This window comes from Narcine bancroftii, chromosome 5, assembly GCF_036971445.1.
Source record: "Narcine bancroftii isolate sNarBan1 chromosome 5, sNarBan1.hap1, whole genome shotgun sequence".
NCBI lineage: Eukaryota > Metazoa > Chordata > Chondrichthyes > Torpediniformes > Narcinidae > Narcine > Narcine bancroftii.
This window is the reverse complement of record NC_091473.1, coordinates 184,102,751-184,119,034: the sequence shown is the minus strand read 5'-3', so window position 1 is coordinate 184,119,034 and position 16,284 is coordinate 184,102,751. Positions and strand designations below refer to the sequence as shown.

General features: G+C 40.1%; 1 protein-coding gene across 10 annotated transcripts in view; it reads left to right on the top strand.

The window, feature by feature from the left end:
* Nucleotides 1-16,284, top strand: part of grik5 (glutamate receptor, ionotropic, kainate 5) — a 64,100-nt gene that overhangs the window by 15,860 nt on the left and 31,956 nt on the right. For 9 of the 10 annotated variants that reach the window (XM_069940099.1, XM_069940097.1, XM_069940098.1 and 6 more), the window contains 5 exons: nt 1,552-1,649; nt 2,980-3,145; nt 3,758-3,936; nt 4,262-4,315; nt 5,108-5,269. In XM_069940099.1, coding sequence (XP_069796200.1) covers nt 1,552-1,649; nt 2,980-3,145; nt 3,758-3,936; nt 4,262-4,315; nt 5,108-5,269 — 659 coding nt within the window. The other variant, XM_069940103.1, reaches the window with a different exon arrangement.

Sequence of the window (16,284 nt, the reverse complement as noted above, 5' to 3'; positions counted from 1 at the left end):
GGTAGCGAAAAGTAGACTTATAACCTTTACGCCACAAAACTTCTTTAACTTTTTTTTTCGTTCATGTTTATGGTTAATTGTTGCATATGTCATATATTATTTGTTTTTTGAATGAATAAATAAAGTTTTTTTAAAAACCTTGCTTCCCCTCACCTAAAATGCACACCCTCTCATGTCTGGGGAAAAGATTCTGTCTCCCCTACCGATGCCACTTAGAAATTTATAAACTTCCACCAGGACTGCCCTCGGCCTTTGACACAACAGAGAAAACAACCCAAGTTTTTCCAAACTCTTCCAATAATTTTCCAAAGCCTCCACACCCTTCCTGTGGTGGTGGGGGGGTGGTGGTAGGGGGTGCGACCAGAATGATACACAGTATTCCCAGTGCAACCAGACCACAATTTTAGAGAGCTGCAACACGACTTCTGTACTCTGAGACTCCATGCTCCGTCCATTGAAGGCACCCAGATCACATGCCGTCTTTCCCACCTGATTTACTTGCCTGGCCATGTTCACAGAACCCCAGAACCCTTATCAGTGCTGTTTAGAGCCTGGCATTCACTGCTTCCTTTGCCTTTAGGTTTGACATCTCAAAGTGCAACCCTCACACTTGTCTGGGTGAAACTCATCTGCAGTTTCATTGCTCACATTCTTTCCTTTGTCCTTGTGTCTGTGCCTGTATGTGTGGGTCTGTGTGTATATCTGTGTGCCTGTCTACATACCTGTGTCCCGAGTATGTGTGTGTGCATTTACAGATGTATGTATACATAAGTGTGTCTGTGTTTGTGTCTACATATGTGTGTGCATGCATTTGGAGTGCCTGTGTGTGTGTGTGTGCCTGCATATATTTTTGTGTATCTGCATGTTTATGTACGTATGTGCATGTGTGTGTCCATATATCTGTGTACATGTTTGTGTGTCTCTGTATGTGTGTGCATCCGTGTGTGTCTTTGTGTGTGTCTGCGTGTGTGACTCCATGTTATGTGTGTGTTTGTGTGTGTGTGTGAATGTGCAGAGATCCGTGTTTATGTGCATATGTGAATGTACGTGTGTTTGAGTGGCTCTGTGTGTGTGTGTGAGATACAGATTCTGCCCGTCAACATATGTGTTCCCCCAGGTACTCCCATGACTTCCCAGTCATGCAGGAGTTAGGGATTTAAGTGCGCTGTATATTCACCCTCACCCTCTCCCAGATGGGTGGGTGACGGGAGAAGCTGGGGGAGAATGGGTGATGGGAATGTGGGGACAATGGGTGACAAGGAAACTCAACAGTATCTGGGAGCTGGCATGGGTTTGATGGGCCAAACGCCCTCCTGCCTGATTGACAGGAATTCAAGGGATTGAGGCTGGAGAGCTGGGTGTGTGCTGAAAATCCTGGAGTTGGTGGGGAGATGGGCTGGGAGTGGTCACAGATCATCTTTGCCCAAGGTGCCCAGTGACAGCATGAACAAAGGGGTTGCAGAGCTAGGGTGCGGGGGACCTCTCCCCTTCTCGGGGCAGTGACTGTCTGCATCACAGACCTCCCCACCAGCCCCTGCTCTTCTCTTGCAGTGTGTCAGATCCTGCCCAAAGGTGTGGCGGCAGTGCTGGGCCCTTCCTCCAGCCCGGCATCTGGGACCTTCGTCAGTCACATTTGCGGAGAGAAGGAGGTAGGGAGTCGGGATCTGGTGGGGATGCACAGCGGGTCCCATAGAGATGTGACCCAGAAATCAATGTTCATCTGCTCACTGACCCATTATACACCAGTTGCTTACTCTCCCGTGACACACTGGTTACTCACTCTCCTGTTACACACTGGTTACTCAATGACCTGTATCACACTGACCCGTTACAGACTGGACACACACTGACCCGTTACAGACTGGACACACACTGACCCATTACAGACTGGACACACACTGACCCGTTACAGACTGGACACACACCGACCCATTATACCCCAGTCACTCACTGACCCATTACACATTGGTCACTCACTGACCTTTTACACACTGACTCATTACACACTGGTCACTCATTGACCATTACACACTGGTCACTCACTGACCCGTTACACACAGGTTGACTGACCTGTTACGTACTGAACACTGACCCATTATTCACTGGTTACTTACTTATCCATTACACATCAGTCACACACTGACCCGTCACTCACTGACCCGTTACACACTGAGGGCTTAAGGAGGGGCTGAGTGAGGCACTCTCCCTTCCCTCCCTCCCTCTCCCTCCTCCTCTCCATAACCCTCCCCTTAACACTCTCACATTCTTTTTGTCTCCTCCCTCCTTACACCCTCCCCACCCCACCTCACCCTCCCATCCTAATCTCCTCTCCCTCATCTCCCCTTCCCCTGTTCCCTTTCACCCTACCCCTCTCATTTCCCTTTCTCAATCCCCTCGCCCCCTCTCCCCAGCTCTCTACCCCCCCACCCCTTCCTCCCTATCATCCTCTTTCCCTCCCTCCCCTCTCCCTAACCTCCCTCTCCTCTTGGTCTCCTCCTCCCACCCTTCTTCCCTCCTGCTCCTCCACTCCCTCCCTCACACCTCCTCACCTACTTCCCCTTACCCTCTCCCACCCCTTCTCCTTTCCCTCTCCTCCACTCCCTCCCTCTCACCTCTCTCTACCTCACCTACTCTCACTCCCACCCTTTCCCCTCCCCTCTCCCTACCATTTTTCCTCCCCACCCCCCTCCTCCTTTCCCTTCCATCCCCATCTTGTCTCTTCCCTCCTCCTTTCTCTCCCCCTTCTCCTCTCTCTGCCTCATGGAAACTGTGGTTTGTCGCAGGTTGGGGGTTAGGATCCGGGACCAGATCCATGTGGATAACCAACATCACTGACGAAGCCCCCTGCTACCCCATAGACCTATATGTGCAGTTGGGACCGGAACCATGGTTTGGATTAGAGGTCAGGGTTAGGGTCTGGGAAGGGACCATATGGGCAATGGACATCTCTGATGAAGCCCCTCCCTCTCCCCCTTACAGATCCCCCACGTGCAGGTGGGCCCGGAGGAAACCCCCAAGCTGCAGTACCTGCGCTTCGCCTCCATCAGCCTGTACCCCAGCAACGAGGACATCAGCCTGGCTGTTGGCAGCATCCTCAAGTTCTCCAGCTGTCCCTCTACCAGCCTCGTGTGTGCCAAGGCCGAGTGTGAGTGGAGACCCCACACCTCCCGGGACGCTTGGAACCCTGCAACATTCTTCTCGACCTCCAGGATCCCCACCCCTCACCCTGGACATCCTCCTGAACTTCCATCCATCCCAAGATCCTCACACACGGTCTGGGGGTCTGACACTCTGTTTAGAGGTCTAAGACTCTATCTGGTGGTCCAACATTGTCCTGGGATCCGACGCTCCAACTGAGGGGCCAGAACTCCTTTCAAGGGTACGACAATCCATCTGGGGGGGCAAGTATTCTGTCTGGGGGTCCAACAGACTCCCAGGGTGGCTGTCTGACACACTATCCAGGGTCCGACAGTCCATCTGGGATTCTGACACACGGCCCAATGATCCAACACTCAATCCTGAAGTCTGACACCCTGCAGGTCTCTGACACACGGCTCGGCGGTTCAACAATCTGTCCATGGTCCTACACACGGCCTGGAAGTTCAACACTCTACCTGGGGGTCTGACGCTCCTTTTGAGGGTCTGTCACTGTGTGCGGGGCTCTGACAAATGGTCCAGGAATCCGAGACACACCGTCCATCCCGAGGTCTGAAACACACCACAGGCCTCTAACTGTCTTCCCCCTTCCTTCTCACAGGCCTACTGCGGCTGGAGGAGCTTGTGCGTCAGTTCCTCATCTCCAAGGACTCGCTGTCCATCCGAATGCTGGACCAGTCGAATGACCCCACACCCCTCCTGAAGGAAATCCGTGACGATAAGATCTCCACTATCATCATCGACGCCAACGCCTCTATGTCTTACCTCATCCTCAAGAAGGTGAGCTGGGCCTCCCCTGGATCCGGCACGGCACAGGGCTGACATCCCAGGAGCACCAGAAGGACCAGGCCCATGGTATTCCACTGCCGGGGCCACCGTCCTGGTCAACCAAGATGGGATGGTTCCTTCATTGTTCTCCAGTCACCCCCTGGTCCCTCCCCAGCCCCTTCTCAGTCCCTAGTCCCTCCCCAATCCTGGTCCTCAGGCCCAAGTCCCCAGTCACCCCCTGGCGCCATCCCAGTCCCTCCTCAGACTCTCCCCAATCCTCAATCCCTAATCCCAGTCCCCACTTCCTCCCCAATCACCTCTCTCTTTTCCTTTACAGGCAGCCGAACTAAGAATGACTTCCGCATATTACAAGTACATCCTTACAACGATGGTGAGTGCAGACTGTCAGCAGAAAACTGGCTGCCCAACACCTCAACAGGTGGCCATGATGTCAGGGCATTGGGGTGTGTACATAGTCCCTGTATATTCTGGGTGAAGATGTTTGTAAAGGATTCTCTGCATTCAGGTTGAGGATATCTGTAGATTGTCACTGTGTATTTGGGGGTGAGGGTGTGCGTACAGGGTCCTGTGTATTTGGGGAGAGGGTATGTGTAGAGGTTCTGTGTACTTGGGGTGAGGGTGTATGTTAAGGTTCCTGTGCATTTGGGGAGAGCATATATCTCCTACCTCCGCCCCATCATCCCCCTTTCTCCCTCCCCAACCCTCACCCTCTGCCCCTCATCAACCCCCTCCTCCACTTTCTGACTTTTTCCTCGCCCACCGGCCCTTTCTTTGCCTCTGCCCCAGCTTTTCCCCCCTGCCCTCCCTCCCTTCTACTCCATCTTACCCGTTGCTTCCTGACCTTCTCTGCTGCTCTGCCGACCCTCCCTCTGCCCCATCGTCCCCTCCCCGTCCCTTCTCCCCCAGTCCCTGACCTTGTTCTCTACTGCTCCCATGACCCTCCCTCTGCTCCATAGTCCACTCTGTCCCCCTTCCCCTCCCTTTCTCTGCCCCATCTTCCCCCGCCTCTGCTCCCTGACATTGTTTTCTGCCCTTCCCTGTCCCTGCCTCCCCGCCACATGTCATCCCCTCCCTGCTGCCTGATCTTTTCTGCCCCTCCCCCCTCCCCATGATCCCCACCCTCCTTCTCTGCTCCCTGACCTTGTCCTCTGCTCTTCCTCAGGACTTCCCGGTGCTACAGTTGGGTGACATTGTGGATGACCATGCCAACATCATCGGGTTTTCCATGTTTGACCCTCGGCATCCCTTCTTCCTGGAGTTTATCCGCAGCCTTAACATGTCCTGGCGGGAAAACTGTGACTCATTCAAATTCCCGGGAGCTGCGGTAAGTCCCAGCGGGTGAGGCAGGGTGGGACAGAGAGAGGGACCACACCAATTTTGTTTCCCACCCCAGGTTCCTCCCCTGTTCATCAACACCTCCTAAACATAGAGACTCTATCAGGATCCACCGCCTCCTCTGCAACCGAGTTCCAGAACTCGACCAAGCTCTGTGTGGATAAACCTCTGCCTCAAGTCCCCATTGAATTTAAATTTAAACATATCACACTGTAACAGGCCCTTTCGGCTCTTGAGTCTGTACTGCCCAATTACACCAATTAACCAAGAATGCCTGTACATTTTTAGAGAGTGGGAGGAAACCAGGGCACCCAGAGGAAACCCATGCAGACACTGGGAGTACATACCAACTCCTCACAGCAGTTGATTTGAACTTGGATCCTGGTGCTGGAACAGCATAATGCTAACCATTACCGGCTCTACCCTCTCACCCTCCCCTTGTTTCCACTCTGCCTAAAGTAAAACATGAAAGTCTGCTGACATTGTGGTTGAAGTAAAGATTACCTCAAGGCCAATTCGTTGGTTATGTATCTTTATCTTTGCTACATAAAGGGCACTGTTTGACCTGCTGAGTTTCTTCAAAACTGCCTATCCTACTGATAGCTCTGATCATTTGACACACCTCACTCCTTCATGTGACTAAAATCTTCCAGTCCAGGCAACAAACGTCCTGGAGAAATTCAGCAGGTCACGCACATTCCCTGGGAAATAAAAGGTAACCAGCCTCTCACCTGTTGTAAAAAAAAACACACAGAGAAATTCTGGAGGAATTCAGCTGGTCTCGCAGCGTCCATAGGAGGTAAAGATATATTATTCGGAAAAGGAGCAATTGGTTTATAGGTGGAGTTTTAATTCTACATTGTTAAAGAGGGGGGACTTTTGTGATCTTATAAGAAAGCAAATCAGGAATTTTTAGAAATAAATTCTAATTTAGTTGTTAATAAATGTATTGTTTGACATACAATAAAGGCATATTTGAGAGGACAAATACATTTTCCAGTGAAAATTTAAAAAAAGATTATATGAAAGAGGTTGATCGATTAAAAATGGAAATAGAAATTTGGAGAAGGAATTACAAAGAAAGGTTTCAGATGAGAAAAAATATATTAAAAAAGAAAAAAACTATTAGAATACGATTCTGACTTGTAGATCGGAAAAATTAATTGAGAACTAAGCAAAGAAATTATGAATTAGGAGAGAGGGCCATAAGAATTTAGCTTGGCAGTTAAAAACAGAGCAAACTTCTAGAATAATTAATGCAGTTAGGAAAAGCTTAAAGATAATTATTTATAAACCCCAAGAAATTAATTATTCATTTAAAGATTTTTATTCTAATTTATATGTCTGAATCTACTAGAGATTGTTAAAATTAGGAATTTTTTTCTCAGATAAATTTATCTAGTTTAAAACATCAAGATCAAAGAGATTTCGATGCTCCTTTTACAACAAGAGAAGTTTAGTGAAGTACTTATTTCTTTGCAAAATGGTAAGTCTCTGGGAGAGGATGGTTTTATAAGATGTTTCAGGATCTTTTAATACGTCCTGTAATGGAGATGTTAAAGCAAGTGGCAGAATCTCATTCCTTACTGGAATCTATTTCAACTGATAATTACAGTTATACCAAAGAAGGATAAATTAAATCTGGTGTCTTATTGTCCTATATCATTATTAAATGTGGATTATAAAATTGATGCAAAAATTTTAGTAATAGACTAGCTAAATATTTACCTAATTTAATTTATATGGACCAAACAGAATTTGTCAAAAAGCAACAATCTGCTGATAATGTTGAAAGGTTAATTAGTTTAATTCATTTAATTCAAAAAAGAGGTGATTTAAGTGTGGTAGTAATTTTGGATACAGAAAAAACTTTTGATAGATTAGAATGGCATTTTTTGTTTAACGTGTTAGAGAAGTTTGGTTTTGGGCTGACGTTTACAAATTGGGTTAAAGCTCTATAAAAATCCTTATGCAAGGACAAATATCTGCTTCTTTTTCATTAACTAGATCAAGTTGTCAAGGTTGTCCTTTATCACCAGCTTTGTTTACTTTATCTTAGAGAATATCCTAAGATTAAATGTATAAAGGTTCAGGAGGAATATAAAATTAATTTATTTGCTGATGTTTTAGTTTAATTAACTGATCCTATAAATTCTTTGTCCCAATTACATGGTAGGTTGGAAGAATATGGGGGAAATTTCTGGAATAAAATTAATTGGAGAAAAATGAAATTATGCCTTAGTTAGGGGTGATTATACTAATGGTCATTAAATTTGGGTGGCCAGATTCTGGTATTAAATATTTAGGTATTTGGGTTGATAATGATATAAGAAATTTATATAAATTAAATTATTTGCCTTTACAATAAAATTGATGAAGATTTGAAAAAGTGGAATGCCCTGCCTATTACTTTAATAGGTAGGGTAAATTGTGTTAAAATAAATAATTTTCGGGAGGAGTCACGTGATGGAGTAGTGGCCGGTCAGGGAATTCCAGCCCTCTCCCGAAAAGTTTTAAAAAAACGCACAAAACACAAAGGTACAAAATTAAAATTTAAAACAAAGTAAAAATAAAATTGAGAAGAAAATGGCAGTGAAGAGAGAAAAGTCGAAGACAACGGGAAGAAGAGAAGAAGAAAGAACGTCGGAGGAAGAAGGTGAAGGCCTTACCTGTCCGAGGAGGCCCGCCGCGGAGAGAGAAGCCCGCTCCCTCAGGTCAGTGGAAGTCCCGGGCTCGGGACTACAAAAATGGCTCAAAGAGCTGAGTAAAAGTGCGCAACCGCGCATGAAAAAAAACACACTGACGGGAGGGGGGAACAGCTGTGGAGTCGATCTCCACAGCTGAGAGAGACACCTGCAACACAGCAGCAGGTGCAGAAAACAGAAAATAACGACAACAAGAAAGAAGAGGGTAAAAAGAAAACAAGGAAACAACAGATGGTCAACCCAGAGGAGGAAGAAGAAGAAGAGAAAGGCAAGACAATGGATATATCTTTTTTTAAAGAAAATATGGAATCAGTGAAAGAATGGCAATTACAAGAATTTAATGAGATAAAAAGAAGAATTAAGAATGCAGAAGAAATGAATAAAATAGAAATGGTCATATCAGAGATAGGAAAAAGAGTGGTAAATGTGGAAGAACGAGAAATAATCGTAGAAATGGAAGTAGAGGACTTAAAAGAGAAATTAGAAGAATCTAATAAAAAAGTTAAAGGGACACATGAGCTGTTAGCTCAGAAGATAGATATAATGGAAAACTATAATAGAAGAAATAATATAAAGATAGTGGGCCTTAAGGAAGATGAAAAAGGCAAGAATATGAGAGAATTTATAAAAGATTGGATCCCCAGGGTCCTAGGAAGACCAGAATTACAGGAAGAAATGGAAATAGAGAGGGCACATAGAACACTAGCCCCGAAACCACAACCGCAGCAAAAACCAAGATCCATTTTAGTAAAATTCTTAAGATATACAACAAGAGAAAATATATTGGAGAAAGCAATGAAGAAAATAAGAGAAGACAAAAAGCCACTGGAATACAAAGGTCAAAAAAATTTTTTCTATCCAGACATAAGTTTTGAACTCCTGAAGAAGAGGAAGGAGTTCAATACAGCAAAAACGATCTTATGGAAAAAAGGATATAAATTTATGTTAAAGTACCCAGCGGTACTTAAAATAGTTATTCCAGGGCAACAAAACAGACTATTCTCGGATCCAGAGGAAGCACGAAAATTTGCAGAACAACTACAAAACAAGCAGAGAGATGAAGACATGTAATGAGAGTAAAAATGACCACAAACTATATGTATGTGTGTATATGGGTATATATATATATATATATATATATATATATATAATATATATATAGATGTGTATGTATATATGTGTATACATGAGTGTATCCGTATTTAGAGGAAAATATATAGAGTATAGATCAGAATTAATAAGGGAAGGAAAGGGAATAGAGGGAATAAGGAGGGAATTAAAAGAGTGACCTTTGTTACATATGAAAATTGACATCTTTTCCGGGGTGGGGCTGGGTGGGGAGGAGTTACGGTCACTGCAAAATCAGTTGACATTTGCGAGTGAATTTGAAAATCCAAATGGAGAGGGGAGATGTGGTTGCCCGACAAGGGATAAATGGCAACTCAGGAGGGGGAGGGGAGAATGGGGTTAAAGAAGTTTTAAATAGGAGAATAAGGAAAATGTTTGATGTTTTAGAAATGTTGTCTTATAAAGTGTTCAAAACAAGAAAGCAGAAATGGATAAGAAGGAAAGGTGATGATGGAGAAAAGGAAAGGGAAGATAAACAAAGTATGAAATGGCTACGCTGAACTATATGACTTTAAATATTAACGGAATACATAACCAAATCAAAAGGAAGAAACTGCTAAATTTACTGAAAAAAGAAAAAATTGATATAGCATTTGTGCAAGAAACACATTTAACTGAATTGGAGCACAAGAAATTAAAGAGAGATTGGGTAGGACATGTAACAGCAGCGTCGTATAATTCAAAAGCAAGAGGAGTAGCAATATTAATCAGTAAAAATGTACCAATTAAAATAGAAGAGGAAATAATAGATCCAGCAGGGAGATATGTAATGATAAAATGTCAGATATATTCAGAGTTTTGGAATCTACTCAATGTATATTCACCTAACGAAGATCAAAAGTTTATGCAAGATATTTTTTTGAAGATAGCAGATATGCAAGGGAACATATTAATAGGAGGGGATTTCAACCTTAATTTGGATTCAAATATGGACAAAACTGGGAAAAAAATTAACAGAAAGAACAAAGTAACCAAATTTATAATTAAATCGATGCAAGAAATGCAACTTTTGGATATATGGAGGAAACAACACCCAAAGGAAAAGGAATATTCATATTGTTCGGGTAGACATAAAACATACTCAAGAATAGACCTATTTTTGTTATCAGCTCGTATGGAAGATAGAGTAAGAAAAACAGAATATAAAGCTAGAATATTATCGGACCATTCACCCTTGATATTGACAATAGAGTTAGAGGACATCCCTCCAAGAATGTATAGATGGAGATTAAATTCCATGCTACTTAAAAGGCAGGATTTTAGAGAATTCATTGAAAGACAAATCAAAATGTACTTTGAAATAAATACGGAATCAGTGAAAGATAAGTTTATACTATGGGATGCAATGAACGCGTTCATTAGAGGGCAAATAATAAGTTATGTAACCAAGATGAAGAAGTACTATAATCAGGAAACAGAGCAGTTGGAAAGGGAAATAGTAAATATAGAAAAAGAATTAGCAATGAAGGAAGATACAACTAAAAGAAGAGAATTGGCAGATAAAAAAATAAAATATGAAACACTACAAACATATAAGGTGGAGAAGAACATAATGAAGACAAAACAGAAATATTATGAACTAGGGGAAAAACCGCACAAAATTCTAGCATGGCAGCTTAAGACAGAACAAGCTAAGAAAATGGTATTGGCATCAAGGAAAAAAGACAAACAAATCACATATAATCCAACGAGATCAATGAAAACTTTAGAGAATTCTATGAACAATTATACCGAACTGAAAACGAAGGGAAAGAAAGCAAAATAGATGAATTTTTAACTAAAATTGAACTACCAAAATTACAAATAGAGGAACAAAATAAATTAACAGAACCATTTGAAATAGTAGAAATACAAGAGATAATAAAAAAATTACCAAATAATAAAACACCAGGAGAGGATGGATTCCCAATAGAATTCTATAAAACATTTAAAGATTTATTAATTCCTCCCCTCCTGGAAGTAATCAACCAGATTGACAAAACACAAAGCTTACCAGATTCATGTAAAACAGCAATAATTACAGTAATACTAAAGCAAGGGAAAGATCCACTCGCACCAGCGTCATATAGACCAATATCTTTACTTAACACAGATTATAAGATAATAGCTAAACTATTAGCAAACAGATTAGCAGATTATGTACCTAAAATGGTAAATCTAGACCAAACTGGATTTATTAAAAAAAGACGCACAACAGACAATATTTGTAAATTTATTAACTTAATTCATGCAGTAGAAGGGAGTAAAGCGCCAGCAGTAGCAGTTGCTTTAGACGCGGAGAAGGCCTTTGACAGAGTAGAATGGAATTATTTATTCAAAGTATTGCAAAAATTCAGTTTACCAGAGAAGTACATTAATTGGATTAAAGCATTATATAAGGGGCCATTGGCGAAAGTGACAGTAAATGGATATATATCAAAGCAATTTAACTTAAGCAGATCAACAAGGCAGGGATGCCCACTATCACCCTTATTGTTCGCGTTAGCTATAGAACCGCTAGCAGAATTGATAAGAACAGAAAATAATAAAAAAGGGATAAAAATAAAAGACAAGGAATATAAAATCAGTTTATTTGCGGATGATGTTATAGTATACTTGACAGAACCAGAACTATCAATAAAAGAATTATATAAGAAATTGAAGGAATATGGAGAAGTGTCGGGATACAGGATTAACGTAAATAAAAGTGAAGCAATGCCAATGAATAATGCAGATTTCTCAAAATTTAAGAAGGAATCGCCATTTAAATGGCAAATGCAAGCAATAAGATACCTAGGTGTACAAATAAACAAAAATCTCGGCCAACTATATAAACTCAATTATTATCCACTAATGAAAAAATTACAGGGCGATTTAGAGCATTGGAAAGATTTACCATTAACACTAATAGGAAGGATAAACTGTATTAAAATGAACATTTTCCCAAGGATATTATACCTATTTCAGGCATTGCCAATACACTTGACAGAGAAATTCTTCAAGGAGTTAAAGAAAATAATAAGGAAATTTTTATGGAAAGGGTGGAAACCGAGGATAGCACTAGATAAATTAACAGAATGGTATAAACAAGAAGGCTTACAACTGCCAAACTTTAAAAATTATTATAGAGCCGCACAATTAAGATACCTATCAGATTTTTACCAAACAAGGGAAAAGCCAGATTGGACTAGATTAGAACTAGATAAAATAGGGGAAAAGATACCTGAACACATATTATATAAATGGGATGAAAAATTGGTACAACATAGGAGTTCTCCAGTATTACATCATCTGCTCAATATTTGGAAGAAGATTCATGTGGAAAGGAATAAAACAAATTACCAATTACCAAAACTAATAATGACGCAAAATCAGTTACTCCCTTTTACAATAGATGACCTTTCCTTTAGAGAATGGGAGAAAAAAGGGATCAAAAGAATAGAAAATTGTTTTTCAGGAAATAGATTATTATCCTTTGAACAAATGAAAGATAAATACAATATAACTCAAGATACAGTGCTGGCATATTACCAATTGAAATCCTACTTGAAGGACAAATTGGGAAGCAGTCTGAGGTTACCAGAGGGAAGTAACTTTGAATATGTGATTACAGATACAATGATAATCAAAAGATTTGTAACAAGTATGTATATTAAACTGCAAGAAAAAGAGAATGAGGAAACAAATGGTAGAACTAAACAAAAATGGGAACAAGATTTATATATAAAGATAAAAAAGGAAACATGGGAGAAGTTATGTTCTGGAACGATGAGAAATACAATAAATACGAGGTTATGTATGATAAAATATAACTGGATACACAGGCTATACATTACACCTCAAAAGTTAAATAAATGGGACCCAACAGTATCTGACAGATGTTTTCGTTGTAAAAACGAAATGGGAACAACAATTCATGCAATCTGGACATGTGAGAAAGTAGAAAAATTTTGGGAAGATCTAAACCAGATATTAAATAAAATTACAGAAAACAATATACCAAAAAATCCAGAGATCTTCCTCCTAAGTAACATAAAAAACAAAAAATTTGGAATTGATTTGGATGGTGCACAAAAAAGATTTGTTAAGATAGCTCTAGCCGTAGCAAAAAAATGTATTATGTCAACCTGGAAACCTGGATTTGGATGGTGCACAAAAAAGATTTGTTAAGATAGCTCTAGCCGTTGCAAAAAAATGTATTATGTCAACCTGGAAATTGGAAGATAATTTGAAAATACAACAATGGTATATAGAAATGAATAAATGTATTCCATTAGAAAAAAATAACATATAGTTTAAGAAATAATATTGAAATATTTGAACAAATATGGGAGTCATACATGAAACACAATAGAGAAAACCTACCGGGGACATTCACCACCTAAATTAACGAAAGGATAAGGAAATGAAAAGAATTGACTCAGTGGAATTTCTTGTTTATTTTTATTGAATGACAACATTGTTTGACTGGTTTAATGTATCTTAGATTTTGTACTTTAAATGGATGGGTGGGAGGTAGGGAGGGTGGGATGGGAGGAGGGGGGGGAGAAAATGACACTGTATATATTTGAAAAGGAAAATGTATGTATCATGGTCAAGTGGTTTATGGTGTGAAAAATAAAAAAATTAAAAAAAAAAAATAATTTTCCTAGAATTCAATATCTTTTTCAGTTGATTCCTATTCCAATTCATCAAAAATATTTTAAGGATTTAAATATGATTGTTAGGAAGTTTTTATGCATAGGAAAAATTGATTTGGAAATTTGAATTGGAGGGATTTAAGAATTGTTATAAAACTGCTCAATTGAGATTTATTAATTTACTATTTAATTCAGATAAAATTCCTGCTTGGGTTAATAGGAGAAATAAATTTACAGGATTTTATCTTTAAATGGAATTCTAAATTGTTAATAGGAAATACAGAAACCCCTATTTTGAAACATCTGATTGAATTGCAAAATAATATTGATAATGAAATAGGTATGAAAGGTTTAATATCTTGAAAAATGCCCCTCTGTCAAAATAGACTTATTCTGTTTTCAATGGATAGTCAACTTTTGAAGATGTGGATGCAGATGGGTATTAAGATTGAGAATAGTTTTGAGAATCAGAAATTTATAACATTTGAATGAATGAAGAATAAATTTTATGTGCCTAACTATACTTTATTTTGTTATTATCAAATTAAAGCTTTTTGTCTCTTAAAATATGTCTGAGTTTGACGTTACCTAGTCAGAGTGAATTGGAATTACTGATTTGTACTAGTAATGTAAATAAATTTATTTCTGCAATGTATAATTTACTTCAAAGGAAAGCCCCCAAATTAGGGGTGCATAAATTGAGATTTAGATGGAAAATAGATTTAAATAGACAAATAAATGAGAAGGAATAATATGACAAAAGTTATAAATATAAGATATAGGTTAATTCAATATAATTTTTTTGCATTAATTATATTTGACTCCACAAAAATTAAATAGATTAAATCCTGCCGTATCAGATATATGTTTTAGATGTGGACGTGAGATAGGAATTTTTTTCCATTCTCCATGGCAGTGTCCTAAAGTCAGATATTTTTGGTTGGAAGTAGATAATTGTTTGGAATGGATTATGGGGGTCAAGTTCCCACAGGATCCAATGTTATTCTTATTGAGTAATGTTAAGGTTATAAGTCCTAAATTAAAATTAACTATGTATCAAATTGAATTTCTTTAGCAGTTTCTAGGAAATGGATAGAATATCAATATAATTTAGGTATGGAAAGATGGCACGCAGAACTTCGTAGTTGTATACAATTAGAGAAGATAACATATAGTTTACAAAATAATATATTTCACTTATATTTTATAAATAAATATTTTGCAAAATATGGCACCCATATATACATAATTTGGGTTTGTATGTTTGATAAACTCTCTGATAATCTCACTCTTGGTAACCTTCAATATTAGAATTTATGTTATAAATGCCTTATTCCCTTGAATTTCTCGGGTCCTTTCTTCTCTTTTTTAGGGCAGCAGTGGGCTTTCTTTTATATTTACCACATGTATAATTTTTTTGGATAATTTTTGAATTTAATGTAATGTTTGATATTGTTTAAAATTTATAAATATTTTTTAAAAATATATATTACCAATGTTTTGGGCCTGAACTCTTCTTAAAGGTATGAGCAAAAATCAGGCAGACGTCTGAAAAAAAGATCAGAGAGAAAGGGGGAAGAACGGAAGGGGGTGCAGTCCAGAACAACAGACATAGGACATTACAGGCCCTTCAGCCGTATTTGTTGCGCTGACCTAATATTCCTACCAAAAATTACCAAAACCTTCCTACCTCATAACCCCCTATTTTTCTTTCATCCATCTAAGAGTCTCTTAAATGCCCCAGAGTTTCAGCCTCCACCACCAAACCTGGCAGGGCATTCCAGTGTAAAAATAAAACTTGCCCCTGATGTCTCCCCTAAACCTTTCTCCCTTCACTTTGTACCAGACCTCTGGTGTTTATTATTCCTGCCCTGGGAAAAAGGTGCTGGCTGTCCACCCTATCTCTGCCTCTCAGACTGTGCAGACCTCTATCAAGTCTCCTCTCATCCTTCTACACTCCAAAGAGAAAAGCCTCAGGTCTGCTAATCTTGCCTCATAAGACTTGTTTCCCAATGCAGGCAACATCCTAGTAAATCTCGTCTGCACCTTCTCCATAGCTTCCACAATCTTCCTGTAACAAGGTGACAAGAACTGATCACATCACTTCAAGTGTGGTCTCACCAGAGATTTGTAGATTTGCAGATTTGCCACATGACTTCTTGACTCTCGAACTCAATCCCCTGACTAATAAAGCTCAGCATCCCATAGGCCTTCTTAACTATCCTATCAACCTGCACAGCAGCGCTGAGAGATGTACGGATTTGGACCCCAAGGTCACTCTGTTCCTCCACACTGTAAAGTAACCGACCATTAACCCTGCACTCACCCTTCTGGTTTGACCTTACAAAATGCATCACCTCGCACAAATCCAGATTAAATCCCATCTACCACTTTTCCGTTCAATTCTGCATCCTCTCTGTATCCTTTTGTAACCCACAATAACCTTTAGCACTATCCACGACTCTTCCGACCTTCGTATCATCTGCAAGCTTACTGACCCATCCTTCCGCTTCTTCATGTAGGTCATTTATAAAAAATCACAAAGAGCAGGG